The sequence below is a fragment of the Phytophthora ramorum genome (assembly GCF_020800215.1).
Source record: "Phytophthora ramorum isolate Pr-102 chromosome Unknown Phyram_PR-102_s0001, whole genome shotgun sequence".
In the NCBI taxonomy this organism is placed as follows: Eukaryota; Oomycota; class Peronosporomycetes; order Peronosporales; family Peronosporaceae; genus Phytophthora; species Phytophthora ramorum.
This window is the reverse complement of record NW_027150647.1, coordinates 3458497-3484534: the sequence shown is the minus strand read 5'-3', so window position 1 is coordinate 3484534 and position 26038 is coordinate 3458497. Positions and strand designations below refer to the sequence as shown.

General features: G+C 55.5%; 11 protein-coding genes across 11 annotated transcripts; 6 read left to right on the top strand and 5 right to left on the bottom strand.

The window, feature by feature from the left end:
- Positions 1 to 843: 843 nt before the first annotated feature.
- Positions 844 to 2280, top strand: KRP23_817 (Acidic fibroblast growth factor intracellular-binding protein B; the record flags this gene model as incomplete). The annotated part of the gene is made up of 1 exon (XM_067893345.1): positions 844 to 2280. One exon carries the CDS (start codon positions 844 to 846, stop codon positions 2278 to 2280), a length of 1437 nt encoding a protein of 478 aa, XP_067751381.1.
- A 56-nt stretch (positions 2281 to 2336) lies between these two features.
- On the bottom strand, positions 2337 to 4989 carry KRP23_816 (EF-hand calcium-binding domain-containing protein 6; the record flags this gene model as incomplete). The annotated part of the gene is made up of 8 exons (XM_067893334.1): positions 2337 to 2706; positions 2767 to 2829; positions 2897 to 3171; positions 3249 to 3374; positions 3452 to 3977; positions 4052 to 4459; positions 4522 to 4616; positions 4699 to 4989. 8 exons carry the CDS (start codon positions 4987 to 4989, stop codon positions 2337 to 2339), a joined length of 2154 nt encoding a protein of 717 aa, XP_067751380.1.
- Positions 4990 to 5110: 121 nt separating this feature from the next.
- On the bottom strand, positions 5111 to 5710 carry KRP23_815 (uncharacterized protein; the record flags this gene model as incomplete). Its single annotated transcript, XM_067893323.1, has 1 exon — positions 5111 to 5710. One exon carries the CDS (start codon positions 5708 to 5710, stop codon positions 5111 to 5113), a length of 600 nt encoding a protein of 199 aa, XP_067751379.1.
- Positions 5711 to 5867: 157 nt separating this feature from the next.
- KRP23_814 (Laminin subunit beta-2) lies at positions 5868 to 6995 on the top strand (the record flags this gene model as incomplete). The annotated part of the gene is made up of 1 exon (XM_067893310.1): positions 5868 to 6995. The coding sequence occupies one exon, from the start codon at positions 5868 to 5870 to the stop codon at positions 6993 to 6995; it is 1128 nt and encodes a 375-aa protein (XP_067751378.1).
- Positions 6996 to 7168: 173 nt separating this feature from the next.
- Positions 7169 to 8143, bottom strand: KRP23_813 (uncharacterized protein; the record flags this gene model as incomplete). The annotated part of the gene is made up of 4 exons (XM_067893299.1): positions 7169 to 7183; positions 7259 to 7738; positions 7796 to 7997; positions 8055 to 8143. The coding sequence occupies 4 exons, from the start codon at positions 8141 to 8143 to the stop codon at positions 7169 to 7171; spliced, it is 786 nt and encodes a 261-aa protein (XP_067751377.1).
- Positions 8144 to 11063: 2920 nt separating this feature from the next.
- On the top strand, positions 11064 to 12575 carry KRP23_812 (Secreted RxLR effector protein 73; the record flags this gene model as incomplete). Its single annotated transcript, XM_067893288.1, has 1 exon — positions 11064 to 12575. One exon carries the CDS (start codon positions 11064 to 11066, stop codon positions 12573 to 12575), a length of 1512 nt encoding a protein of 503 aa, XP_067751376.1.
- An 89-nt stretch (positions 12576 to 12664) lies between these two features.
- Positions 12665 to 15032, bottom strand: KRP23_811 (Sedoheptulokinase; the record flags this gene model as incomplete). The annotated part of the gene is made up of 6 exons (XM_067893276.1): positions 12665 to 12815; positions 12891 to 13214; positions 13278 to 13434; positions 13507 to 13715; positions 13783 to 14246; positions 14310 to 15032. The coding sequence occupies 6 exons, from the start codon at positions 15030 to 15032 to the stop codon at positions 12665 to 12667; spliced, it is 2028 nt and encodes a 675-aa protein (XP_067751375.1).
- Positions 15033 to 15198: 166 nt separating this feature from the next.
- Positions 15199 to 19014, top strand: KRP23_810 (Sedoheptulokinase; the record flags this gene model as incomplete). The annotated part of the gene is made up of 6 exons (XM_067893265.1): positions 15199 to 16864; positions 16942 to 17116; positions 17196 to 17540; positions 17609 to 17765; positions 18774 to 18934; positions 19002 to 19014. The coding sequence occupies 6 exons, from the start codon at positions 15199 to 15201 to the stop codon at positions 19012 to 19014; spliced, it is 2517 nt and encodes an 838-aa protein (XP_067751374.1).
- A 61-nt stretch (positions 19015 to 19075) lies between these two features.
- Positions 19076 to 20379, top strand: KRP23_809 (Cyclin-T1-4; the record flags this gene model as incomplete). The annotated part of the gene is made up of 2 exons (XM_067893254.1): positions 19076 to 19799; positions 19877 to 20379. The coding sequence occupies 2 exons, from the start codon at positions 19076 to 19078 to the stop codon at positions 20377 to 20379; spliced, it is 1227 nt and encodes a 408-aa protein (XP_067751373.1).
- Positions 20380 to 22061: 1682 nt separating this feature from the next.
- On the bottom strand, positions 22062 to 24263 carry KRP23_808 (Peroxisomal membrane protein PEX14; the record flags this gene model as incomplete). Its single annotated transcript, XM_067893243.1, has 6 exons — positions 22062 to 22814; positions 22901 to 22975; positions 23057 to 23122; positions 23184 to 23684; positions 23761 to 24090; positions 24201 to 24263. The coding sequence occupies 6 exons, from the start codon at positions 24261 to 24263 to the stop codon at positions 22062 to 22064; spliced, it is 1788 nt and encodes a 595-aa protein (XP_067751372.1).
- A 196-nt stretch (positions 24264 to 24459) lies between these two features.
- Positions 24460 to 25509, top strand: KRP23_807 (Ribosome production factor 1; the record flags this gene model as incomplete). Its single annotated transcript, XM_067893232.1, has 2 exons — positions 24460 to 25004; positions 25083 to 25509. The coding sequence occupies 2 exons, from the start codon at positions 24460 to 24462 to the stop codon at positions 25507 to 25509; spliced, it is 972 nt and encodes a 323-aa protein (XP_067751371.1).
- Positions 25510 to 26038: the final 529 nt, after the last annotated feature.

Sequence of the window (26038 nt, the reverse complement as noted above, 5' to 3'; positions counted from 1 at the left end):
CTGACAACCGGTGGCTGTCGTCGACTACATGTATTAGTATTATAGTGATGCAGGCCATACAGTTGAACAGCTCGCCGGCATTGCTGGGACCCGCGGTGATGCACGGTGGCTTCGGGATGCCATTGGCTTTCCCGTGCTCCGTCGACCGACACATACGGTTGCGTCGGAGGCTCGATCCTGGCATATGGTCCAATTGGAATTTCTAGAAGCGCATTTCATGTGACTATACCCGAAGTTTCGGTTTGTGTTTTGCTCGAGATCGAAGATGCACGAGCTGCATTTTCAGCTTGGCAGTGGCCATGAAGTGGTGGTACATGTAGGAGGACAAGCAACTTGCTTAGAGTTTAAGCAAGTACCCTTGCACTCTTGGCGATCTTCTATCCCCGGGACGGTCAACTGCGCCAAGTCTACGACACCGCCACGTTGGTGAGCCGACCACGTGAAGTCATTATGCGAGCGCCCATATTCGGCTTTCCACTTCAGCTTCGTGTCTTCGTGTTTGCATGAATTGCCGGTCGTGAGCCCAAATCGGAGCATCGTCCCTGGAGCCTTTCCACTTGATCAGTCGGTCGTCCGCCAAAACATCCACCAGCCTGGCATCACTAACGTTGCAAGCCTACAAATTGAGATCGTATTATACAGTGGCTCATGTAGACTGCATGATGGAGGATACGAGTCGTAGAGGCCCCAGCATTTCGTCGTCGCCAGACTCCGTAAAGTGTCCTTCACTAAGTGTACAGTACAATCGCCGGCACCGCAAATTGCTCAAAAGTCTCCCCCCTTTAACATGAGGCACTCATTTCTATCCACCACGGTACTGCTTTTTCAAACACCTGCGATCCGATGATGCGGGAGGTGTTCGAGGCGTTCCTGACGGACCCGATCCGCGTGAACGAGGACGTGTTCGCGCTGTGGCTGGAGGGGCACAACGCAGGGGACGCGCTGGCCGCTCGTCTGCGCCTCCCGTCCGCCGTCCCCATGCCGTTCCTGGGCGGAGACGCGGCCGCCAAGCTACGCGAGTTGCTCTGGAGAGACACCGTGGATCAGTATCGCCTCTACGACAAGCTGGAGCACTACCTGTCGCAGCCGAGTCTGTTCCGCTCGCAGCTGCTGTTCCAGATCCCGCCGGCGCAGCAGTACTACATGGTGGAGCGCTACTACTCGCGAGACGCTGACGTGGACCGCTGGCTGCTGGGCAAGAAACTCTCCGGACGCCTGGAGAAGGACCTGGACGATGTGGCCGAGCGCTCTGGACGCACGCTCAAGAGCTGCCGGCGCCAGCTGGAGAACCTGCGCCGGGTATACGCTGCAGTGGAGGACCGCAACTTCCACGGCCTCCCGTGTCGCGCCGTCAGCGAGCTGTTTCTGCTCTCGGAGCAGCTCGCCAGCAAGTACGCGTGTCTGCTCTTCGTCCTGCACACGAGGTTCCAGGTGCACCCGCAGCACCCGACCACAGGGTTCCTCACGTGGCTTGACCTGCGCTTCTTCGCTGCGCTAATCATGACGCACTGGCTGCCGCAACGGAAGAGGCTGGCGAAACTCGCGTTTGCCCAAGGACCTGCTAGCAGAGACCCAGCGGAAGTTGTGGTGGAGAATGGCGCACAGATCGCGCTACGATCACCGAGCACGGGGGACTGGCCAGCGATCGGGTTCTTGCAGGAGAAGTTGCAGCCTACGAGCGTGCGAGAAACGATGGGGCTAGATCTGAGCCATCCATTGACGAACTGCCTGCGCGACCTCAAGGCTCACCTTATCAATGACAACGATGTTCTCAGAGTATACCGTGGGGAAATCATGGCTCGGCTAAGATCATGGAGTGCTGCAAAAGGGACGCTGAGTGAAAGCGCTCGCAGCATGGACGAGCTGGAAAGCAAGCTGTACTTAGTGGTCCATGGCTTCTTGACCATTGGGGCTGGGCTATCGCAGCCGAAGGAGCTGCCGCACCTGCTAGAGCACTTGCTGAGCCGCGTGGTGCGCGTTTTGCACGACTGTGAGGTCGCCAAGCCGCAGCTCAATGCTCTCTTCAGCGCATTCGTGGATGCATTAACCGAGCTGGATGTGTGGTACCTCAACGGCCAGGAAACGCGCAGTCTACTGCTTGCTAGCTGGGACCGCTTCATCAGCGTGTGTCGCGCTGTTGTGCTGACGGTCTACGATCGCTGCCACCCTTCAGCTATCTTGGCGTTCCAGCAAGCCATGTCTGGAGACGCAACAGAGGATACAACTACTGTGTCGTCGTCAACTCATGCTGCGAACCGCAACTCGCAGGTGAATAACTAGTTGCTCTTAACCAAATTATTGCTTCGTACAGTGCACACAATGCCACAGGATCAACCTCATTCGAATGGACCTGTCGAAGCTGGGCGCGATATCTGAATGCCTTTCCGTGCCGGTGACAGAGCACAACGCGGTCGCTGTTCCTCGATACGCTGGTGATACCGCTCTTGGTGGCGTTGCAAAGTTCGTGTGCGTCGTTCCTGAGCCACATTGTAGGAGTCCTGAAGTGGTCTTGCTTGAGCTTCATGATGCTCCATCTGCGCATGCAAACGTTGCAGTCGGTTCACGTTTGCAACTCTGCGGCGCTGCTTTTCTTCTTGGCCGAGCGTCGTAGTAACTTTGGCAGTTGGAGCTGATGACGAACCGCTGCCGTATAGCTGTGCCTCGGTTGTGAACCGAACTGGGGTCGAGCCATCCTCTTGATTACCGCTGTATGAAATACGTGGAGTTAGCGCACTCCATGAGGACTAGCGATGCACGGCGACCTACCCGACGAGTTCTTTTGTGCTGGCGTATGGCGTGCGGCCACACCGAGTAGGAACTTTTGCACGTCTACAGAGGCACAATACCAGGCGTCAACAAGTAAGTTCATGTCAACAAAAATCTGCAGCAAACTTACCTCGTCAAGTGCGCAAAATTAAACGTTCCGGCTGATCGACGTCGAAGACTGCTGTCTTGAGCCTGAGCCTTTGTCTCGGGGGCTTCTTGATCTTCAATTCGTTCGTCTCTTCCGATACGAGTAGGGGTCGAACGACGCCTTCGACTAGAAGCCTCATCGCCGCCAAAGACGTCACAGAACTCCTTGAAACTAATCTCGCCGCTGCCGTCTGTGTCAACGCGCGTAGCCAAGTGGAGGAACTCGCGCTCGGTCAGGTTAAGACCGAGTTGTTGCAACTGTAAGAAACAAAAGTGAAGCAGTTCGTCAGGCGCTGCAAATTCACAAAAGCCTCAGCGAGTGGTAAACTACGCACCCCGTGGCACAGCTCTCTGTACGATAGGTTTCCGCTGTGATCATCGTCAAAGGCAGCGTAGGCGTCGTTTAGCCTTGGTGCAAATGTCTGTAGTTTGCGTTGGAGAGTAGCTCTAAACCCAGGGTCCTGTGTCACACAATACCATACAGCTATCAGGCAATTGCTGAAATTCCTAGGTGACGATAGTACACAGCTTCACTCACGTCAGCGGTGTGGGTCGTCTGGTCAGACAGTCTTAATCTGCGCAAGAAGTCCAATGGGTCTCCTTCATGCGCTTGCTTTTCTTGTTGCTTCTTACGTCGTAGCGCTGCCAAATAGCTGTAGCGCTGCTCGTGTACTGGTCCGTATACTAGGCGCATGAACTCGTCATAAAGAAGTCGTCCGTCGTGGTTTAGATCATATGTGTCGAAAAGCTTCATTAGCTGCGGCTTCGCAATCCGCAACCCCTGACGACGCAAGTTGCTCTCGATTTCCGCTAGTGTAACGCCACCACTTTTATCAATGTCCCAGTCACGAAAAACCTGGTGGACTCTGCGCGACTCGTACTTGGCGCGCAGTAAGGAAACCACGCAATCTGGGTCTGATACTGGCACAACTTCTTCGTCCATCCTTAAATCGCCTATGGCTTGTTTGTTCAAGTTGGAAGAACTATTAGAGCTTTCTGGTCCTGATTGATTCAACTCCGGAGGGCCGAACACAAATCTACAGAAGTCATCGTAGTGCAGGGAGCTTTAGCACAAACAAGACGACTCATAGTTAGCTCATTACCAACCTCAACAGAAACACCATCGTGAGATACTTACGCGGACGGCATCGCTACGACATGCTGGAGAATGGTGTCCACTTTCTTTTGACCCAGGGCTTGAGCGAAACCTAGCCGCGTCAGCATATTTCGAAGTTCGTCCACACACAAGCATCCGTCCTTGTTCGTATCCCACGTAAGAAAAGCTTGGCGGACACTGCGTTTTTCGCCATAACGGTCCCGTAATAAGCGGCGTAAATCCCGCATCTGTGCGGGTTCTAGTTGAGAGCCCGGTGTTGCTGACGCCACCTTGACGGCCCATTGAACCTGAGACGCTACATCGGTTCCAGACGCAGCGATGGATAGGACAGGAGGGGAGGACTTCAGAAGTGGGTTCGTTCCCTTGGTTTTCCCGGTAGTGGAGGGGAGGATGGCAGCCAACCCGACAAGAGACTTGATCTTTGGAAGGCTGTTCAAAATGGATGTCAACAAGCTGCTGGTGCTGTCAACAACTTCAAAAAGGCGTTTTACCTGGTGTCATCGTTTGGCTTCAATACCGTGTCTACCGTCGCTTCACCTGTTGCTTCGGTCGGCCGATTGTACTTTTCATTAGCACCTCGCGCACTCTTTCATCAACAACGAGAAATTGTGAGTTTAAAATCCGCACCCGTCTCAATGCACTCAATTACTGGTCAACAAGCGCTGTACCTGAATGCGACGCTTTGATCGACACCCGGCAAGAGGATCTCGACAACCATCTCGACTACTCGACTGCGGACGCCTAGCCGTCGCAGTTCCGCTTCTATTTTCTCTCTTGTCTGCAGTAATTGGCGCAATTGGCTTGGCCGCAATATCAACAATGGCAGTCGTAGGCCCCGCACGCTTCAACGTTGAAGTGATATCCGCACGAACCGTCCGCCCCGATCCCCACCCCGATGCATCCGCCGCAGCTGATGCCATTGCATTGCTGTTGCCGTTTACATGTCGTCGCTGCCTCATCGTCCACTGTCAGTCGGCTCTTGGCACTCTCCTCCGCAGCTTCCAGGACAAGTGTAGACCGTAATTGTAACCGCACGAACAGCGCTCCATTGGGCAAATATAGCGTTTCTCCTCCCCCCATCTATTCCGACTCGCTGTCTTTCTTGGTGCCCCCCGTCGAGACGAAGTAGTGCAGCGCCATGGACCCGGAGCCACACAGCAACGCTGCCTTCACAAGTTTGAGACCGCGCATCTCCGCCGACATAATGATCAGCGCGGCCGTAAACCCGCCTGCCAACGGGTTCAACAGGTCACTCTGGCCGCGCACCTTCTCCAAGCTGCAGCTCACACCCCCATAGATGCCCAGGAAGCTCGCAAAGCCCAACATGTTGAGTCCACAGTTACGCCCCAGCGTCCTCGCCGCCTCACGCGCGATGCTAGAGTCGGGACGCGTTGACAGCAGCTGCTTCCACTGCGCATCCGTCGTGCGCGCCAGCTCGTAACCGTCCACGCCGATGGTCCAGGCCAGGCCCGCGCCCAGGCCGCGGAACACCTGCTGCGCGGTGGTGGACACGCAGTCAGCGGAGGACGAGTCGGAACTCTCGGACGGCGCGTTCAGCGCCTCACGACGGTCCGCGAAGGAAGATACCGCCGTCACAGTCAGCAAGGGAACCAGAGTGCCCACTGAGCCCACGCGCAGCGCCTGGTGCGTCACAGCCGTCGCCCTCCTTCGATGCGCCATACTTAGTAGTCGGCGGTTTTGATGAGTGATTGTCATTGTCGATGTACCGTTATTGTGGTACCGCTACCTTTGGGCGGAGTGATGGTCGCATTTCAAAAAGTGGCCGAGAGGAAACGAGTCCGATTGCGGCAGCGCTGGCGCGGACGACAGAGAAACGATGGAGAAGCAAGTTGCACAGGGAGAAGAAGAAGACCACCATATTTATGCTGACGTGTCGATGGATGCTGGGAACGAAGTGGAAGCGGCGCAATCCGCTGAAAACCAGCGGAAAGGCGGCACGGAAGACATTACGCCTGCGTATTCCGACGCCAACGCGCGGATAGAGCCCTCTATTAACACTTTAAACGACGAGGAAGACGCTTCAGATGACGACGAGTTCGCTGTGCGCTTTTCGGCGGCGCAGTTGAAGGCGAAGATTGCGCAGGCCAAGTACGAGGCCAAACTGGCGGCTGATGTGGAGCTGCTAGAGGCCAAGAAGCAGCTGGTGGAGCGGCGCTACGAGGTGGTGGACCGCGAGCGCGAGCGGGACAGAGCGTCGGCGCAGTGTAAAGCGCTGCAGACGCGTCTGGATGCGGTGCTGCAGGAGCACAAGCAGACGCTGTGCGGCATGCGCGAGGACCTGCAGCTGGAGAAGCTGCTGGTCTCGCTGGACGTGGAAAAAGCGACGCTCAAGAAGCTACAGGAAGCCTTTGAGAAGCAGCAGCAGACGCTCACGTTGGCCCAGGAACGAGTGGAGGAGCTGGACGTGCAAGTCGCTAACTACCAGAAGACTGAGACGGTAATGGCTCAATCCGTCTCCCACTTGCAGCATCGCTTTACCAGTAAGGATCAGCAACGTGCGGCCTCGGTGAAGCAAATCCAGCGTGAGTTGATGGAGCAGCATGAACTGGAAGTGAAGGCTTTACGCGAGGAGCTCGCCATCGCTCGGAGTACAGAGCAGATGGCACAGGGGCAACTGCAGGAGCTTCAGAAGGAACTCCAGACGCTGCGAGACAGCGCGCAGCAAGCGTTGGCGTCTCAAGAAAGCGTGGTGACACGTGAGCATGAGCTTCAGGCCAAGATTTCTCAGCTAGAGGCCGAGAAGGCCATGCTCCAGAGCAAGGCTGAGCAGGTGCAGAAGGCTGACTCTCAGCTTCGCAGCCAGGTTCACGCGCAGAGTGAGGAGATTGTGGCGCTACGTCAGGAAAAGGAAACGCTGCAGCGAGACAACAAAAACCTGGGTGATATTGCGAGCGATCTCGTGCAGATGGCTGACAAGAAGCGCCCACGCTTGTCTCTCGGCTAAATGCGCTCTTTGTTTCATTAGCAAGAGCAGCTAGGCAGAGGAGTGAGACCCTCCGCTTCCGTATTTCTCGACTCCCAAGCTGTGGACAACCAAACTACTGCCTCGAAGCATTTGCGTCGCCACCACCGAGCGCCGCAACGCTGACTGGCTGATAAGTGAAGTAGCGATGGTCTCTACTTTCTTCCTTTCTACAAGATCAAAAGCACAACCAGTGACGTGAGTTGAAGCCCAGACTTCAGCGATAATTAGCAGTAACAACGCACCTTTCGTTTCTTCTTCGACTTCTTCGTGGGGGTGATTTTCTTGGCAGGTTTGGGCTCCTTGGGCTTGTTGCCATCGCCGTTGTCGCCGTTGTCGCCTTCGTTGTCTCCATTGTCATTATCGTCCCCGTCGTTGTCGTTATCATCGTCATTATCGTCGTCATCGTCATTGTCATTGTCGACGTCTTCTGCCTTGACTGATACGGAAGTGAACGCTGATGCCATCACATTGTCATCTTCTGCCTCCGACGGTTTCTTGGGCGACGTCTTGGGGGACTCCTTCGTCTCCTCCGGCTGTGCTGGCTTTGGTGGTGACGTTTTCGCCGGCTTCGGAGGCGACGTTTCTGTCGGTTTAGGCGGTGAATCGGGCTTCACGACTGGAATTTCTGCTGCTGGCGGTGGTGCCGGTTTGGGCGGTGTACGAGCCTTGACGACTGGAGCTTCTGCTGTTGGCGGTAGTGCCGGTTTGGGCGGCGTCGGAGCCTTGACGACTGGGGCTTCTGCTGTTGGCGGTGGTGCCGGTTTGGGCGGCGTCGGAGCCTTGGCGACCGGTGCGTCCATCGACGTCGGCGGCTTCTCGTTCAGTCCCAGCAGGTCGACGTCCTCCACAGGCTTCTTCTTGGGTGGCTGCGGCTTGGCCGGCACCTTGGAGACATCTCCCGCTGCGACGACGGCCGACGGCGACTTGTAGCTGCCGTTGGCGCCATCTTTCTTGGCTAGATCCACCTCCACTGACTTCTCTCTGCACGCAGTCAGTTAGCAACACATAAGACTAAGGCAACTGCATCGTACAACGCACACTCGTTTGTGGGTGCCGTTCTTTCCCTTGGGCAGTAGCGCCTCGGTGTTGTCGAAGCGGTCGTCCTCTCTCGACAAGCAGCAGCCCATGGTCCCACAGGCGGCACTCTCTTATTGGCGTTCAATCGTCCTGAGTCTCACGCGTCGTTTCCGCTTGTGCGTCCTGGATCCACTCGAAGCGACCGCCTAGGATTTCTTTTTTCTCGCCGGATCTTTGGCCTCTCTGCCTGATTCCGACCGGTTTCGATGCGGTATTGCGCGGTTTTTAGTTGAAGCTGCTGGACGATCGATCACTGTGTCCGCTTTTGGCGATGACCATCTCGCAATGCTGCATCCACCTGGTGAGACCAGTACACGAGCATCGATAACGGATCGACCCTGCCGCGTGGACAGCTCTGTTCTTGCCGCCCACAGACGTTGGCCCCAATTCTCAGCGCTGTTTTCGGTTGCACAGAGAGCTAACGCTGCGCCGCAGTGCGAGCTTTCATGCAGCGCCGGACGTGAGACGCCACACAGCTGGTCTTTGGCAATTGGGTGTACGCCAGCAAATGCAGAGTCGTCGATAAAGAAAAAATGGCGCAAAACCAAAACCTGTCCGTTTCCACTTCGACTACCAGAGGACCTTTTGAATCCTGGCCACGAAAGCGCAGCGAGGATACAGCCCGCGCCTTACAGCTCCCCAGGCAATTGTTTTCTCCATTCCGATGCCAATCCGTCGACTGCTGGGGTGCTGCCAACTCATTTTCCTTGTGCTAATCGGTAGCGGGGAGATTGCTCAGGGGGATTTCGGAGGGGACTGCTACAATGACTGCAACGACCTGTGCTGAAGTGATGGGATATTGTACGAATACCAACTGCAACTCGGCTAACGGTGATATTAACTACACCTGCCAAGCACCACACGTGTGCTCGAGCTCGTACACTTTGCCTTCACCTACGGTAGCGACTGCGAGCTCGACTTCAACCTCAACCACAAGTTCAGGCGGCGTGGATGCTTGCGACTCGTTGTCCCTCAGCTCGTGCGATGAAGTAGAAAGTAAATTCAACAGTGTCGGATGTACTTGCTATTCATGCATCGAAACAAACGGCGATATTGAGGCATCGTGCACTTCTCCATTCGAGTGTCGGCCTCAAATATCTAGTCCGCTGGGAGAAACAACAGACACGCCCCAAATGGGTGACGAAGACTATGGTATCGTGTGTGCTGTATTCGTTGCGACTGCGACCATTATCGCGGGCTCTGCTATTGCTGTCGCATACTATTGTTTTCCTGAAAACATCAAGGAGCGGTCGATCAAGGAAATCGTCATGAAGAGGATGACTACCCTTGCGTGGTGTCTTTATGGTGTGGTGTCGTTTGGATCATTTGTGCAAGACAATGGAGCTCCTGTGGGGTTCATTGACTACCTTTGCGATATAAACGAACTGTTCGGTCATGTCGATTGGCGCAAGAAGACAACTCCCAGAGAGGACGAAGCCTCAATTCTCAAAGCAACTCCTGATCCTGCTTCGTCTTCCATATGGGGGGTCAACAAACCCTCCGCTGCCCCTCGGCCCTGCTACTATGGGCCTCTAGTATTTCGCTTGCCACGGCAATGTTTTGGGGAACTTGCTACAGTACATACGACTTCTTTGCTACGGCATGTGATGAAGTGAACGCAGCTTGCACCAGCGCGAACTGCATCTCGGATAATGGAGCAGTCACCTTTGAATGCTCCTCGCCGTACTGGTGTTCAGGCTTGTACAAGCCATTTACGGTGGTACAAAGCCCAGAAAATTTGGAAGCCTGCAACGCAATGTCTGTCAGCTCGTGTAGTGACGCCGAAGACCAGTTTATAAACGTCGGATGCTCCTGCTTCGCGTGCACGGAAACGGCAAAATTGACGAAGTATCGTGTACCATTCCATTCACGTGCTCACCACACATAGTTAATCCAAAAGACACAGCACGTGGTCCTGAAATGAGCAGTGAGGACTATGTAATTCTGTGTGCTGTGTACCTGGGGAGCGCGTTAACGCTTGCAAGTGTTGTAACTCTCATAGCTTCGTGTAGGAACTCACGGGCGTCGTCTGCTAAGGAAAGTGTGAAGCAAAAGATGTCTCCAGTCACGAAGTGCCTCTATATGGCGCTGTTCGCATCGTTTGTCAAGGAAGACGGATCGCCTATGGGGTTTATCGACTATCTTTGCAAAATGAGAGATCTCATGGGGTTTCTCGACGGCCGCACTGGAAGGACCATCTCACGCGCGCGTTGGATGCGGTTCATCGGGGTTCTGTCCGCATTGATGGTCACAACTTCACTTGGATTTGTGTTTGGTACAATTATGCACAATACGTATAACTGTTCGTCCACGATGAACTATTGTGGGGAACCTGTTTGCCAGACGCTCTGTGGAGCGGTGAATATTGGCTGCGATGAAAGACAATGCAAGTCCAGTAGCTTATTCCTGTCTAGTTTCCCTTCACGGATATCCACCGGAATCTGATTGCGCAGCCTCAAGCGTTGAGACTACGGGGATTTCTTACTGGGTCATGGCGGTGCTAACTACCGCTGTGTCGAAAGCAAATGCAGTGGTAACTAGTACGTCCAAGGGGGGATCGCAACAACAACTCAGCCTGTACGCGGTAACATGTTGCACTTCACTCGGACTCCTGATAGTCGGAGTCCAGTACTCGAACAAATTACAAACTATCTGACCACTACTTCTCCGTTTCCGAGATGACGGCTGATTCTGAAACACGTCGAGCGTTGACTATCGTCTTGACTGCATTCATCGGAAGGTGGTTAGAGCAGCTTTTTGGACAGGAGTGGTGATGTTGCAAAGGGTGCTTTGCCAGCTTTGCTACCACACTTGGTACAAATCAAGACTTGGGGTACGACAAATGTTATTTACCCCGAGCAAAGTCGTGGTGAGGCCGTGAAGAACCACTGACAGTTAAGCTACTTCAACTCCACAGATGTACCTGTCCCAGGCAGAAGCAACCCACTCAAGTCCAGGCCCCTTGCCAGGATGAGAGGCTACGCGATGGCAACAATCTGTACATTGCTGCTTCTGTCGCTGCTCTCATTGCCCGCGAGAGTGTACGTGAACGTGAGTTGGTGCAGACGCCAAGAGGCCGGGCCACCCCAGTCCTTGCAGGCTGCCGATGCGGTCGTTGTGCTGCGTCCCCTCGCTGGTGATCAATGGAGTATCCTCCCGAGCAACAATCGGTTCCCACAAGCGCTTCAGATCGCCCAACCTGGTGCAAATTGCATTGCTGTGAACTTTGAGCGACTCGATTTGCTGACGGGTGACAAGCTCGTGGTGCGTGATCCCAACGGTTCGAGGCCCATCACTGTAGTCCCAGGGAATGCCAGTTCCCTCATCGTGGACAGCAATAAGTCGCCGCATTCACTACTGCTACGGACTCACCCATTCTTGGTCAAAGGTGACACCGTGGTGGTCGAGCATATCCCAAGTATCATGACACTGATGCTCCCAATGGCTCCGAGTCAGCGCCAGAAAGCTGTAGTAGTGATGGACTCGTACGCGTACGTTGTTGACAATAGCGGATCTGGGGTATCCCGTTCCGGAGTTGATACTGAGAGCACGGTTGGAGCCACTGACGAAGCAAAAGAAGCCGTCTGCTACCGCAAAACCCAGCCCAAAATGTACGCGAAGGCCCGAACCGTGGCACGGTTGATGATCCAAACCGAGGAGCAGACTCCCAAAGGACGAACCGTTCAAGATTCCGAGCAGGTAACCAGTTGGACGTTCTGTACGGGCTGGCTAATCGGACGTGGCAACCACTTGCTCACCAATCACCACTGCATGAAGGATGCGGCCACAGCTGAGCAATCTTCTCAGTCGTGGACGAACAGGGAGAAAAGTAGCCCCGGGTTCTTGTCTAACACTTTCAGTCGCTTCCGATTGTTTCCAACACACAAGACTGGTCGTATCGTGAAAGCTGTTGTCGGCTTCATGGCGGAGACCAAGTCGTGCCGGGAGACAGGGTTCATGGGAGAAAGAGTAGGCGTCGTGGAGGCCACGCGAGTCATTTTGGTAACGGAGAACCCGGAGTTGGACTACGCACTGCTGCGTGTCCTCACGAACGACTCGGAGGTGGATCTGGCGCGACGTTACGGATTCCTGCGACTCCGCGCTGGCGGGCCTGTAGATGGGGAAGCCGTCTATATCCCACAACACCCGCGTGGTGAACCCAAGGAGATAGCTGCGACGAAAGACGGGAAACCCGCTGTAATTGACGTGTTGACAGCAAGCTCCGGGTTTGTTGGGCGCCATAGCGAAACAAGCGAAATTCAGCCAACGGTATTGTACAATGCCGACACAAAGCCTGGTTCATCCGGGTCGCCCGTACTGAGTCGCAAAGACAACACTGTCGTGGCACTGCATCGCGCTGGCAGCTCTGAGATCGCTCAGTCAGCGTCCACCGAGCTTTTCAATATGGGGGTGCGTATCGACTTGATTGCACGCGATCTCCAGCGACGCCACGTGCTGCCCAGAAGTGCGCTCGAATCGTGAATTGTGAGGGATTCGTCGATAACCATGGCAGCAAACCAAACGAAGCTAGCTCGAAGCCTTTTAATGAAAACTTCTTAATGGCACATCGTTCATTTTTGGAGTAGTGAGGGGATGAAGGCGACGCCCACAGCTGCATCGGCTGTGCTCTGAATTGATAGCTGAGAAGGGTGCGCCAGTTTGCGCCTGAGGAAATGTTGAAGAAGACTATTACGCACCAATGCTTGTCCCGTTCCGATCATTCTAGGCATCCACAGCACAGTAACCAGGCAAGTTTAGCAGACATCACGCACAGTAGGATAGCGTCTTAAAACGTACGGTTGTTGAAGGAGATCTGCACGCAGGTCCTCCGGCACCATCGAAAAAATGTTGTCAACTAGTCCGCGGCAAATAGCGGCGCTGATGTCACCCAACGACCAGTTGCTGATGCGTAGTTGCTCAATGCTACCTCTCACCTCTGGCGACGCCCATTCCCCGTACAGAGTGGGCGAAAACTTGAGATCGGTATCAAGCTTGGTGCCACCGAGAGAAATTAGCCGCGCGTACATCGGATCATCTGCTAGATGTTCAGTTGTAGGGCCCACTGCCAATTGCCGACTCCACGCTTGACACTGCTTGATAAACCAGGCAAATATATTGCCGCTAATGTCCACGGAAACAATGCCATTAGTTGCCACAAAAGAAAACAAGTTCTACAGCACGCACCCGGACAATGACCCTGCGACGCCCAAAAACCAATTCTCGGATAGAAAAGGTCTTACTTCAAAGCTTAGAGAGCAGCTTCCACGAGATTGCTTCAACTGTGCTGCATCCTCTTCCGTCAGCACCATGGCCAGTTGCGATGCAGAGCCAATGCTCAATACTATTCAATTGCACAGACACACATTGTTAGAGGGCCCCGCAGTATTTTCTCAGCCTTCAGGCCTGAATGTACCAGATGTTCGCGAGAGGTTGAGATCTGCAGGACTTTGCGTTTGCGCCATGGTGGTCATGACTGCGCACGGGTGGTCGCCCATCGCAAGGTACACTGGTTTCCCATTTGGTAAACCTATAACTGCTGCGATGTCAGAACTCTGGCCGATGACAGCGCCTGGAGACTTCACTGTTGGTAGCATGTGGGCTGGAAGACTCAGAGCCTGCACACTGCGACGCTCAAAATCCACGGGTTAAGTACTGTAGTAAAACACAAGCGAAACACCCAGTTGCGTACGTGCGCGGGTTCCACGTCTTCGTGTTGATGTCGAATCCACCCCAGCTGAAGGCGTCCGTGACGTCCATGCAGTTTTGGGCTGGCGTGGAGTGTCCGCATAGTGCGAACGCAATGAAATCTTGAATCGTCCCGCACGCATCGAACCCCACAATATCCCGCGGTTGCCTCTCTAACATATACGCAAAGGTGGCAAGTCCGTAGCCGGATGCGATAGGCGACGACGATGAACAGACATCAACGGCCTCCAACCCAAACGGGGCCGTGGAGGTTGCCGTGTTGGCAAGTTGAATCTTGGCTCGCCACTCAGTCAACAGAGCTGGATTACACCGCTGATCCAGAAATGTGATGTACGTACTCCACGGCCAGCTTCTGGCTGACGCTGTGGTGGTCCCCCCTTTCACCGACAACAGATCACACATCGCTCGCCGCACCCCGTTGCAGTGCCACCACACGATCCCATGCATCTAGCACATGACGTCATGTCAGTAACAAAATCTTCAGTAAAACACAAACTACTCCCGTCTCACCACTCCACAAATGCCAATCGAGCGAATACTCTGGCGCAAAGGCGTCGGCAGCGCTTGCACTGCGCTGAGCACGGCCAGCAACACGTTGGCCACACTCTGCTCGCTCTCCAGCAAGTTGGCGTCGTGTTGGATGGGCGCGCTGGTCGTGGCCAAAATATTGCCGCTGGCCGCACACACGAGAGCGCACTTGACGTTCTTGAGGCCGATGTCGATACCAAACATGCAGTCCCTCTCGCCAGTGGCCATCCCCTCCTGACTCACTTGCAGCGTGACGCCCCCTTTCTGCCTTTTCTTGCCGCCGGCACTGCTCGCCGCCGCCGACAGCTTGTTCCTGCTCTTGAAGCCGTAGATGTAGCCATTGGACGCGTGGAAGTCGCGCACGCCCTGCTCCTCGGCGATGAGCTTGGCCTGCTCCTGCATCTCTCGGTCCGTGATGCCTTTGCCGCCCTCTCGTCGGCTGTAAACCCACTGTAGTAGTGCCGCGTCGATGGCTACGTTGGGGCGGCGTCCGCTGCCGAGTTTGCGCTGCCGGCCGGAGCCGCTGGCGTCCAGCGCCACCGCTGCCTCCAGTTCCGTCTTGCTGCTCAGCCACTTGCGCACCATGGACGGCGTCACACCATGGTGCTGCGCCAGAGACCGCACTGACGGCGGGGACGCACCCTCCGTGAGCTCGCGCACCACCGACAGCTTGAACGCCGCCGGGAAGCTCCGTCGCGACGCCATAGTGCTCTATTTGACAGCCCTCTATTGTAAGAGCACCACCTCAATTATAAGAGCAATCCTAGCTTAATGTGCCCCACACCAGCACACTAACTCTATTTCCACCAATGAGACGGCCCCGTTGTAGCTCGGTACTTTCCCATCATCACTGCTCCCGCTTGAAGGGAGCATGGAGGCGACACCTGCGGCGGCGGCTAGCGCGGTCATTCCTCCTTCTCCGCTGCCGAGCGCAAGTGTACGAGCAAGCGGAAGTGCCGGCCTGTCTGCTGGTGCAAACGCGATCCGGATTACGTCCTCAGGAGAAGCAACAGCCGCGTCCGAAGACTCGGTTGGACGCCGCATCCATCAGCGCGCCAACTACTCGGTGCGCAAGAAGCGCGAGCTTATCGCGTTGGCGCAGGTCGCGGGCGTGCGCGAGGTCTGTAGGATGGAGGGCGTGCCGCGCCGCACGCTGCGCCACTGGCTGGACGACGCCGAGAAGATCAACAGCTTTGAGGGCCCTGACTCGCGCACGTCCATTGGGCGCTCGGGGCGGCGCGAGATCCTTCCGTTCGGACGGGAGATGTCAGATTTTTTGGAGGAGGGGCAACGTGAAGGACGAGAGCTGACGTCCTCGCACATGATCGAGTACATTCGACAGAGCCACAGCCAATGGCTGCAATCCTATATGGTAGACAAGAAGAGCGCCGAGAGCGGACAAGCTGCACTCGCGAGGCTGTGCCAGAGGTTCGCGGAGCGACATGGCTTTACACAGTCCGCCAGTGGTGCTACGAGGGCTGCTACGGCTACGACAAACTCAAGTACGGGCGCAGCAAGTTCCAGTCCACCTGTGGTGCATGCAAAGATGTCGTCTAATGAGCCGGTGGCACAGCCTGCACTGGCTGAGACGTCTGAGCCGCAGCCCACGTACGTGGTCGAGGCTCAAGATGACAGTCCGTTGCTGTTTGGGCTGGATATTGGCACTACAGCTGTCAAGTGTGTCGTGGTGAAAGCTGATGGAGGTGAGACCGTTGCGGTGGCTAATGTATCTCTAAACGACGTCATTGTGCCCACGAGACCTGGTGAAGATGCTGTGGAGAATACAGTTGGCGTGCAGAATGTGGACCAAGTCCTGCTGGCAGTGCAGCGAGCAGTGACTTTGTTGCCTGAGGCGGCACGGAGGCGAGTCACGTCGGTGGGCATTTGTGGCCAAATGCATGGGATCGTGTGGTGGTGCAGTCGCGCTGTACATGATGCGGCGGAACGCTTGCTGGCAACAGGCGGGAACTGGGAGCAGGAAGATGACGACACCTATGAGCCTATGTGGAGCGAGCTTATCACGTGGCAGGACCAACGCTGCACGCCTTCGTTCCTGGACGACTGTCGGAAAAAAATCGCCCGCACCAATGCAACAGCTAATGCCCCTCCCCCCAGCCGCATTGCTGCTGGCTATGGATTAGCCTCCTTTGCGCACACGTTAGAAAACTCCCCACGCACACTGGTGGGCATGGATGCCTGCGGAACGATTCACGACTTCGTGGCTTTTATATTGTGCGGCCACACGCTTCCTAGCGAGACTTTCATGGACACTACGGACGCCCACAGCTGGGGCGGTTTTAATCTTCAGACACACAATTGGGACTCCAGAGTGTTACGAGCGCTGCGGATTCCGTCCTCGATGCTGCCCGCAGTGAAGAAGCCAGGCACTTGCATCGGCCACAGTTCGACTGGACACTCAGGCTTTGGCTTGCCTCTTAACAAGCCCGTGTTCGTGCCTATGGGAGACCACCCATGTTCCGTGCTGGCTGCATTGGCGCAACGCCAGTCGGACCCTGGCAGCGGCGCCAATCTAACACGTATGTCGCCTTTGCGATTAGTATTGAGTTAAGCCTACAGTGACTGACTGTGTGGTATCTCTATGGTGTGACCGCAGTGGTGAACATCGGCACGTCGGCGCAAATGGCCATGGTGCTGACGGGTGGAGATGTAGCGAAGTTGTCTTCTGAGCCCAGTTCTGGCTCGGCTGATACCCAGGAAAATTCAAGCTTTGAAGTGCGACCGTTCCTGTTTGAAGACCGCTTCCTGGGCGTGGCAGCGTCGCTCTCCGGGTTCGTTGCGTTTAGGCTTCGCTTTCTCGCTACCATACTTGGCCGATGATTGACTAACCGACGGACGTTGCATTTGCAGTGGAAACACGTTCGCGTGGCTGGTGCGCCAGTGGCAGCAATGGGGCATGGAAATGGGGGTCACTCCAGCCTTCAACGACGGCGACGAAGAGCAGGCGGCGCAGCGCGAAGCTGAGGTCTACGCGCGGCTGATTTCGTTGGGATTCCAGTGCCAGGACACCGAACTCACCTTCGTGCCGACGCTCAACGGCGAACGTGCGGACCCCAACGCTACGGGCAGCATCCTGAACCTGCGCATGAACAATTGGGGTATGGGCGACATCAGCGCCGCACTGTCTCGCGGCCTTGTGGAAAATCTCTTCGCCATGATCCCCACGGAGCTGCAGCCGCTACTACCCGTACAACCGTACGTGCTCTAGATTTGGTGCTGCTTTATTTGAAAAATGACCGATTGCTTGTGCGGATACTCTGCAGGATGATCGGAACGGGCAACGCACTGGTGCGCAACCAGCTGCTGCAACACTACCTGCTGCGGCGCTTGACGCAGCCCTCGCAGCTCCAGCTGCAGACCGCTGCGGATGCCGCTGTTGGCGCCGCCCTCACTCCGTCGCTTGTAGGTGTGGTGTTAAAGGTGTAGTCCGTTGGTTGTCTCGAAAAGCCGTTTGGATCCAACGTTGAAGTTGTTGGGTACCTTCGCGCAACCTTCGCGACGTGACGACGCCAGTGTGCCCAGAATATTCTTGTGGGCTCTATATCCGCTGAACCCTAAGCACAACGAGTTGAATTGCGCGATGAATTGAGGACCAGCACCACGATTCAGCCTTGGGCGAAGGCTGGGAGCTTTTAGTAACATGCACCACCACAACGATCCTGCAGTTACGTTTGCTAGAGCGAATTGCTGGAGCGACCATGTATCGGTGTCCTCAAAGAGGGCGGACCAGCGTACATGCAAACGCGTTAGGTTTGAATAGATCCCTCGCAAAAGCAGCGAACTGCTGCATTGAGAATGGCAACACACGCCCCACCTCGCGGATAACGCATGAAGAGGTCCAGCGAGAGAGCAACGAAGAGCTGCCATGAGATAGAGCGCGTTTACGTACCGATATCTATACACAGTATTAATATGTGTAATGGGACCTGAAGAAGCGCTACAGTATTGACCCGCAGCATTTCTAGTCTCGCGCGAGGTGCGTGCCGTAGTAAGCTTACATTAGCACTTTCACTGAAGCAGTTGAATTGATGCCGGTTGAATTGCATCTGAATTGCACGTCGGGAGCCAGAAAATTGCCTGGCGTGCGTTTCCTGCGCACGGAAATCTAGAACGTTCTCTGCCATGAGGGCGGGTGAATCTGGGCATTTGTAAAGAAAGAGACTTCGTGGCACATCGCAGGGCGGCGCGACCTCCGTCCCGAGAGCCGTTTCCCTCGTCGCATACAAAAATCAAGTCAGAGAGCTGAGAAGGCGCTCTGGCCACTCGTTCTGCAATTCATTTGCAATTCTTTTGCAATTCTTTCCGATCAGACGCGAAGAAAAGGCGCGTGGAAGGAGAGGGGGAGAACTCAAGAATCGCGCGCCCGGAGAAGAGCGCACGTCGACCAAGCAGGACAGCGACTTGAGGGACCCGCAGCCTCGCTAACAGCAGCAGCAGCACCCGCAGCGACACAGGAGGCAGGACAGTACAGGTCAGAGCATTCGGACCCACTCGCAGCGCTCTCGTCGCCACCGGACGAGCGCATTCGGCCAATTTACGGCTCGTTTTCCGTCTTTTTCTTTATCGTCGGTGGAGATCAATTCCTGCAGGTAAGCCTCATGCTGCGTGCAACTCAAAGGGGAAGTGGACGCTGATGTTGTGCTTCCTGCCCCACAGTCTCACTGCCTGAAACCCACACACAAAAGCTGCATATTCCACGAACCCCCTTCATATTCACCCCACACACAACCATGTCAAGCGACTGGATGTTCTCGGAAAAGGAGCTGCGGTCCACTCCGTCCCAGCGCGATGGCATGAAGTTCTCGGACGAGCTGTTGCTCCGCCGCAAGGCGTGCGACTTCATTGAGAAAATGGCCAAAGCTCTGGACCTTCCGAAGCTCGCGCAGATCAGCGCAGACAACTTCCTGCACCGCTTCTACATGCGACAGTCGATCGTTCGCTACGACAAGTTCCTCGTCGCGGCTGCGTGCGTGCTGCTCGGCTCTAAGGCCGAAGAGAGCCCCAAGAAGATCGGCTACGTCGCCAAGGAGTACATTTCCGTGCGCAAGGTCGTGGAAAAGGAACAGGTGTTCGCTATTCAGAAGCACGACCCGCAAGTCATCGCGGGCAAAATCATCTCGATGGAGGGCGTAGTACTGCACAACATTGCGTACGAGCTGACGCTGTCGCATCCGTACAAGTACATCAATGAGAAGGTGGATAAGGTGGTGCGCCTGCAAAATCTGAACGAGCAAGAGACTAAGTTCCAGAGCAGCAAGATCAAGCAGGTGGCATGGTCATTCCTAAACGACAGTGCGTACACGGTGGCGTGTTTGCGTCTCGAATCGGTGGACTTGGCGGCTGGAGCCGTGTATCTGGCGGGACTGTATGAGAGCTACGTGCCAGAGAACCTGTGCACAGCCAGCGGTCTGCCGTGGTGGAGTGTGCTGACGACCCCTCTCCATACCTTGCAAGGTATTGCCATGCTTGTGAACTCTGTTCTCTTGGGTCTGGCAATGTTTAAAGAAAGCTGTGTTCTCCCGTTTGTCTAGATGCGGCTCGCTTCTTGCTCCATGCTTACACGGCGCCGTACATCGAAACGAACGTGCTCGCGGCGGGATTGTCAAAGCTAGTGTACATGTTCCACCCGCCCAAGTCGGCCGAGAGCCCCGCATCGTTTGTAGAGCTGGACGTCGTGGAACAAGAGCACGCGTCGCCCATGGTTTCATCACCGATGGACTCCGCTGCGTGCGTGACGTCCCCCGAGTGCGGGAGCAGCCAAGGCCGCTCACCGTACGACCACGACTTTGACCACGACGTCAAGTCGCACGTCAAGGACAGTGAGGAAAGCCCCCGCGAGACAGCGCAGGTTCCTGCCACGCCCGCGTCGCTGCTGGACAGTTTCCCTATTGCCAACGATAGTTCAAGTGCTGACAAGTTGTTGGGAAGCACTGCAGCGACGCGAGCGGTGAGCAACGGACGACTGTCGCGCAAACGCGGTAAGGACGCTGAAAACACGTTTTGTTCTGGAAAGAAGTTGAAGTACTGCTTGTAAGGGCTGCGACGCGAGAGTGAGCTAGCGAGAGCGCTTTCCTCGGCGGGCGCGCCCACAGCAGCCGATCACCAACGAGCCAGGAGCCTGACACGGCAAACACACCAGGCGACATGATGGGCTTGCAGCAATGCGCGCGCCCTCGTCGCCTCCCGCAGCACTCAACTCTCCTTGCAGCTCCACGCTCGAGATGCCGCCATCAGTTTAGAAAAAGTAGAAAAGCGCTAAAAACTCGACAATAAAAACATATTTATACCAGCACCCACGCAAACCAACCTTCATGCTTCTCGTCGACGTCCTCCATGTCGGTCACCAGCCATGAAGTCGAGCATCAGATATCAGGTGACAACTGACTGCACCATCAGCCAAGCCGACAGCTGGCTGGATCTGCACGGACGCGAATGAACCTCAGGAGGTGAAGCAAGCAGCACACCGAGACGAGGGAGGCTCAAGCTCTTCCCGTCGCCCGAGTAAATGCGCCTTTCACTCACTTCAATGCCCTTCCAGGTCCATTGCGCCGTCGGAGTCTCGATCCACCGACCAACTGGCTCTGCACCTCGAGATCAAGGTGCAAGACGCCAGCCAGAGCAGCGGAGAGGTGACGACATGGCCAAGCCGTCAACAGAAGCTCCCGCTTCACGTAGCGCCTGGACGAAGACGGCAACTGGATGCGAACAGGCGCAAGGACACGAAGAGGCAGGTGAGAGATCCAATCGAGTCGACAGGTTAACGGAGTTGACAACGCAGTGCTTACCTTACGCGATCGACGCCATGAAGCGGCGGAGATTTCCTACTGGTCAACACCCCAAGACACTCACTTGCCTCTCTCGAAGCAAACTGGAAACTGCGCCCGTAGCTGCACATATTTTTGGCCGCTCCAGGACGAAGAAGCGAAGTGCGCTCAGCGCCGGATAAGCGTTTATCCGGCGGGTCCCCCGGTAAACGCGATATCGACCCCTGGGATATCGACTTTGCCTGGCATTGCAGATCCCTGATTGGTGAGAATGCGGCCAAATCACTTTCCTATTGGACGAAAGTGGTCCAAAGCCATGCGACAAGCGCGCAGTTTTGCAGAGAACCCGAGCTGGAACTGGCCTCCTTTGCTGGCCATTGCTGCATAAATGTTGGCACAATCATGAACAGCATACTGTAAGGACGTGAAACTAACAACAACGGAATAATTTTGAGGAGAAGGGCGCCTCTTTCCGAGAGGGGTGCATCCGATCGAGTCTAGCCAGCGCGCGGTGATCTGCTCGACCAGGTCGTGGCGTCGAGCTCCGGGCGATCCTCCCTCCATGGCACTCACTCCAGGCTCGCATTGACGACCGCGATTGATTTCCAGTCGCTTGCTACTTGTCGCGCCACCTGGTTCACCCAGTTGAAGCAGGTGCCGCGAGCTCAGCCGCGCGACGGCGGCTCGGATTGTGAGGAGCAGGCGGCAGAGCGCTGCTTACCCTCGCTGGAAGGGCTGTTTCATATACCACCGCCTGCGATATTCGTCGTCGGAAGGGGACGCTAACGCCAACGTGGCGTTCGCTTTTGGCTATCACGCACTACATGTAGTAATCACTTCAAGACACATGCCCACATTGAGGGTTCCTCACTTCCTATGCAGCCTTTTGGCTTTGCAACGAACATGGCTCCACTTTATCAACGCTTTACATCCTCGTTGCAGCTCTGGCCTACTATGCAGTGTTCTTTTCCCAGGGCTTGGCCGCTGCCGCCTCACCGGCCTTCATTTGCTGGCTCAGCAGCGCGCTCGAGTCAACAGACAGCTTGTTCTCGATGTCGCGGATGCCCGGCACCGTCTCGCCCTTCTGAATGAGATCCATCACCTCCTTGAACGACTCCGGGTACGACGGCCCGCCCGCCGTCACTGTCGGCGAGATCGAGCTGGTCACAGGCACGGGCATCTTCTCCTCCTCGTCGCCCGCTGCTGCTGTTACTGCGGCCACGTTGTTGGAGGATGAGGAGGATGAAAGAGCTTTCTTCACGCTGATGTCACCACCGTTGGCGAAATTGCTGACGCTGGTTTGCTGCTCTAGGCGGGCCATGAACGCATCGAGACTCGTGGAAGCAGGAGCGGCGGACACGCTGTGGAACGAATTTTGGTTGCTGTGCATCGCCGGCCGCTTCTCCTCCAGGGTGGTGCTGGAAGTAGTAATAGTAGTCGTGGTGGTCGTGGTTGAAGCCTCTTCCTGATTTTGCTTGCCCTTCGCAGCGGAATACTCCTCCAGACTAGCGTGCGCAATCTCCTCGAGTGACAGACTCGACGACGCCTTCGGGCTCGTGAGAGACTGCAGTGCCTTCAGCAGTGCACGCAGAATGGCGATATTCTCGTCAAACGCACCAGTTGTTCTGCTCGCCGAGTGCCATTTCCACTCCATGTTGAGACCCGTTGTCTCGAATCCGATCGACTTGAGGAGCTCCTCGTGGTGCTGTGCGGCAGATGACCAGGTAATAACACGGATTAGCATTAAACATTTTGTGTTTTCACTTGCAGCCCAAGAACGAGAAACAACACCTTGAGGGGTTCAATCTTTTGTTTGAAGTTCGCGTTGCCAGGCGCAATGCGTCGGTAGCGGGGCACATCCGGGTTCTACATGCGCAGCAAGTGCCGACACGATAAGAAAATATGTTCACCGTGAAACGTCCCAACGAAAAGTGAAGTTGATCTTACCTCGACAAGGTTCTTGACATACATACTGAGAATACCCGCTGCCAGCTTCAGTTGTTCCAGCGAATTCTATACGTACAAACGCAACTTAGTCAATGTCACGCAATGTCGAGACTAGCCAAGTGCTTACCTCAGTTCGGAGCTTCTTCAGCGCCTTTTCCATTCGTTCAGCCTTGGACACCACTTCTGGCACAGCAGCAGGGGGTTGCTGCGGGTTGACCGAAGATGAAGTCACAGCCGTCTTGCTTTCCGAGGCCAAACCGCTCTGCTTCTTCGTCTCGCGGTGGGTCTCTCTCTGCGTCTTGCCAGCATCAGGATCGCTAATGTTTTGCGTATTTTTCGAAAGCAAGAGCGCCTTTAGCGTGGAGATTTCAGCCTTCAACTCAGCAATCGACTGTGCATTGCCCTGTTCAGCAAGGGAGCTCGAAATCTGAGCAGTCAGCAGCGTCTTGCTCTGCAAAGCACGCTCCTTCTCGTCCAAAGACGTGCTCAACTTGGCCAACTCTTCGGTCTGCTTTTGAATAGCTGATGACACGCTCGTTAGTTCTGCCAGTAGCGCCTCGTCTTTCTTAGCCTCCAGCTCCTTCTCTTCCTGCACTTTGGCTGCCTCAAGCAGAGGTGGCATCGGACGCTGCAATATCATCACACACGCAGCAGCAACAATCAGTACCTCCTCAATACTAAAACCCGATGTGGAGTCAACTTACCAGCCACGGGATGTAACCGGACTGCACCGCATAGTTCCACAAGAACGTCAGGATGGAGGCAGCGCCCACCAAAGACGACACCGTCCACAGCACACGCATATAAGCTGGGTACCGAGCACGATGCTGCATCATCTGCTGCATGGGTGCAGCTGCAGTCATCATCATCGGTGCCGCAGTCGTCAGCTGCTGCTGCTGCATTACTGGTTGCGCTGCCGTCGCAGTAGAGGTAGCCACGCTGCCATTTTGGTGGCGCTCGATAGACTCTTGGATCTCCTCCTTGGTCATGCCTTTGCCCTCCAGGAATGATACGCGCTCGGACAACGGAGTGGACTGCAGACAAGGAAGGCGTAGGGTCAGCGGTTTTGACACGAATACGAGGCGGTAGATCGCGCGAAAAGATGCAAACGACGCGCAAGACACAACAGGAGGAGACGACACACCTGAACGTTCGGGTGCTGCAGGAACTTGAGCCCATTCTCCACCATTTCCTCGCGTATGGCCATCTCTACACCAACTTGAATCTGCCTTTGACTACGTTGACCGAAGAGCCGAATCAGTCATGGCGTTTCTGATTCTGTGTATTCTACATATCTCGATTTGTGTTTCTTACACAGCAGGACTTTGGCTGGCTGTCAAGCTGCACCATTGGGCAATCGCAACTGCTGAAGGTGAACTTCGTGCATACAGGTTTCCAGCACCATGGCGCCCCCCCACAAGCGAGCAAAGAAGGATGAAGCGGGTGACGGCAACGGTGAGCCGGACGTGTTCGAGCGGCGCAACCCGTCGCACATCAAGAACAAGATGAAGCGCCAGATCGTCATGCAGAAGTTCCGCAAGGAGAAAAAGGAGGCCAAGAAGGCGGCGCAGATCAAGCGCCGGCGCGAGGCCGAGGAGATGGGCGAGGAGGCGCCGGCCAAGATGGAGCCACGTACGATTGACAACACGCGCGAGAAGGAGGTGACGATGGTCAGCAGCGAGGGCGACGAGGAGATCGAGGCTGACGAGCGCGACGACGAATTCGCCAGCATCTTCGCCAATGAGGAGGCACCCAAGCTCATGATCACCACGCGCCCGTTCCCGTCAGGCGAGCTGTACCACTTCATCAAGGACCTCATGGACCTACTTCCAAACTCGTTCTACTACAAACGCGGCACCTTCGACATCAAGGAGATCGTGCAGTTCGCCACCAACAAGAAGTTTACGCACCTTGTCGTGCTCTCGGAGAAGAGCAAGATTTGCAATGGGTTCGTTGGCGGCAGTTGCAATTGCTGATCCTCGTGCTGGATCTTGACTGACTTTTGCAATTGTTGATGTGTCTGTAGCATGCTTGTGAGCCGCCTGCCCGATGGCCCGACGGCGTTCTTCAAGGTGTCGAACGTCAAGCTGACAGCTAGCATCAAGGAGCGCGGCAGACGTACGAACCACCAGCCGGAGCTGATTCTTAACAACTTCTCCACTCGTCTGGGTCACCGCGTCGGCCGCTTCCTGGGCTCGCTGTTCGAGCACCAGCCCGAGTTCGAGGGTCACCAGGTCGTCACGTTCCACAACCAGCGCGACTTCATCTTCGTACGACACCACCGCTACACGTTTGAGAACGAGAAGAAGGCGCGTCTACAGGAGATTGGACCGCGGTTTACGATGAAGCTGCGGTGGCTGCAGCAGGGCACGTTCGACACCAAGTACGGCGAGTACGAGTGGATCCACAAGCAGCACCAGCTCGACACGTCGCGCCGGAAATTCCACCTTTAAGCCAGGCAGAAAACCTCATTCATTCAATCAAACGTACCACAAACCGCACAAAGCTCCTTCGTTTCTCGATTCCATTGCCGCCGCATGGCAAATTAAAGCTGCGTTGACGCAAATTCGGTGGTGCTGCCATCCGTTTGGCTAGGGGTTTAAAACATCTGCGATTTGCAACGTGCGATCCGATCCTTCTCGACCGTCCGTTTCGAGACAACAATGCAGGCACATGACCTCCCCTCCCCCCCATGCGATGCAGCATGCCGGCGTGCAGACCAACCACCTTATTCCGAGCGGCTACTGCTGCCTAGTGACGTTGGACGCGTAGCATTCTCCTGACGTGTCCTACCTGATCCAAGTGGCCGCACATCTACGCTGACCGCATCTCGAAGATCGTCGCAGGCTGCGACACAGCTTCCGCAATGCCCTGCTACCTTCGCCACGACGATGGAGCTCCGATTCCACGCTCCGATTCCACGCATGAGCTCACGGGAGAGTAAAGTGTAAAGATGTTATCTTTCAGCGGTTTAAAATATAA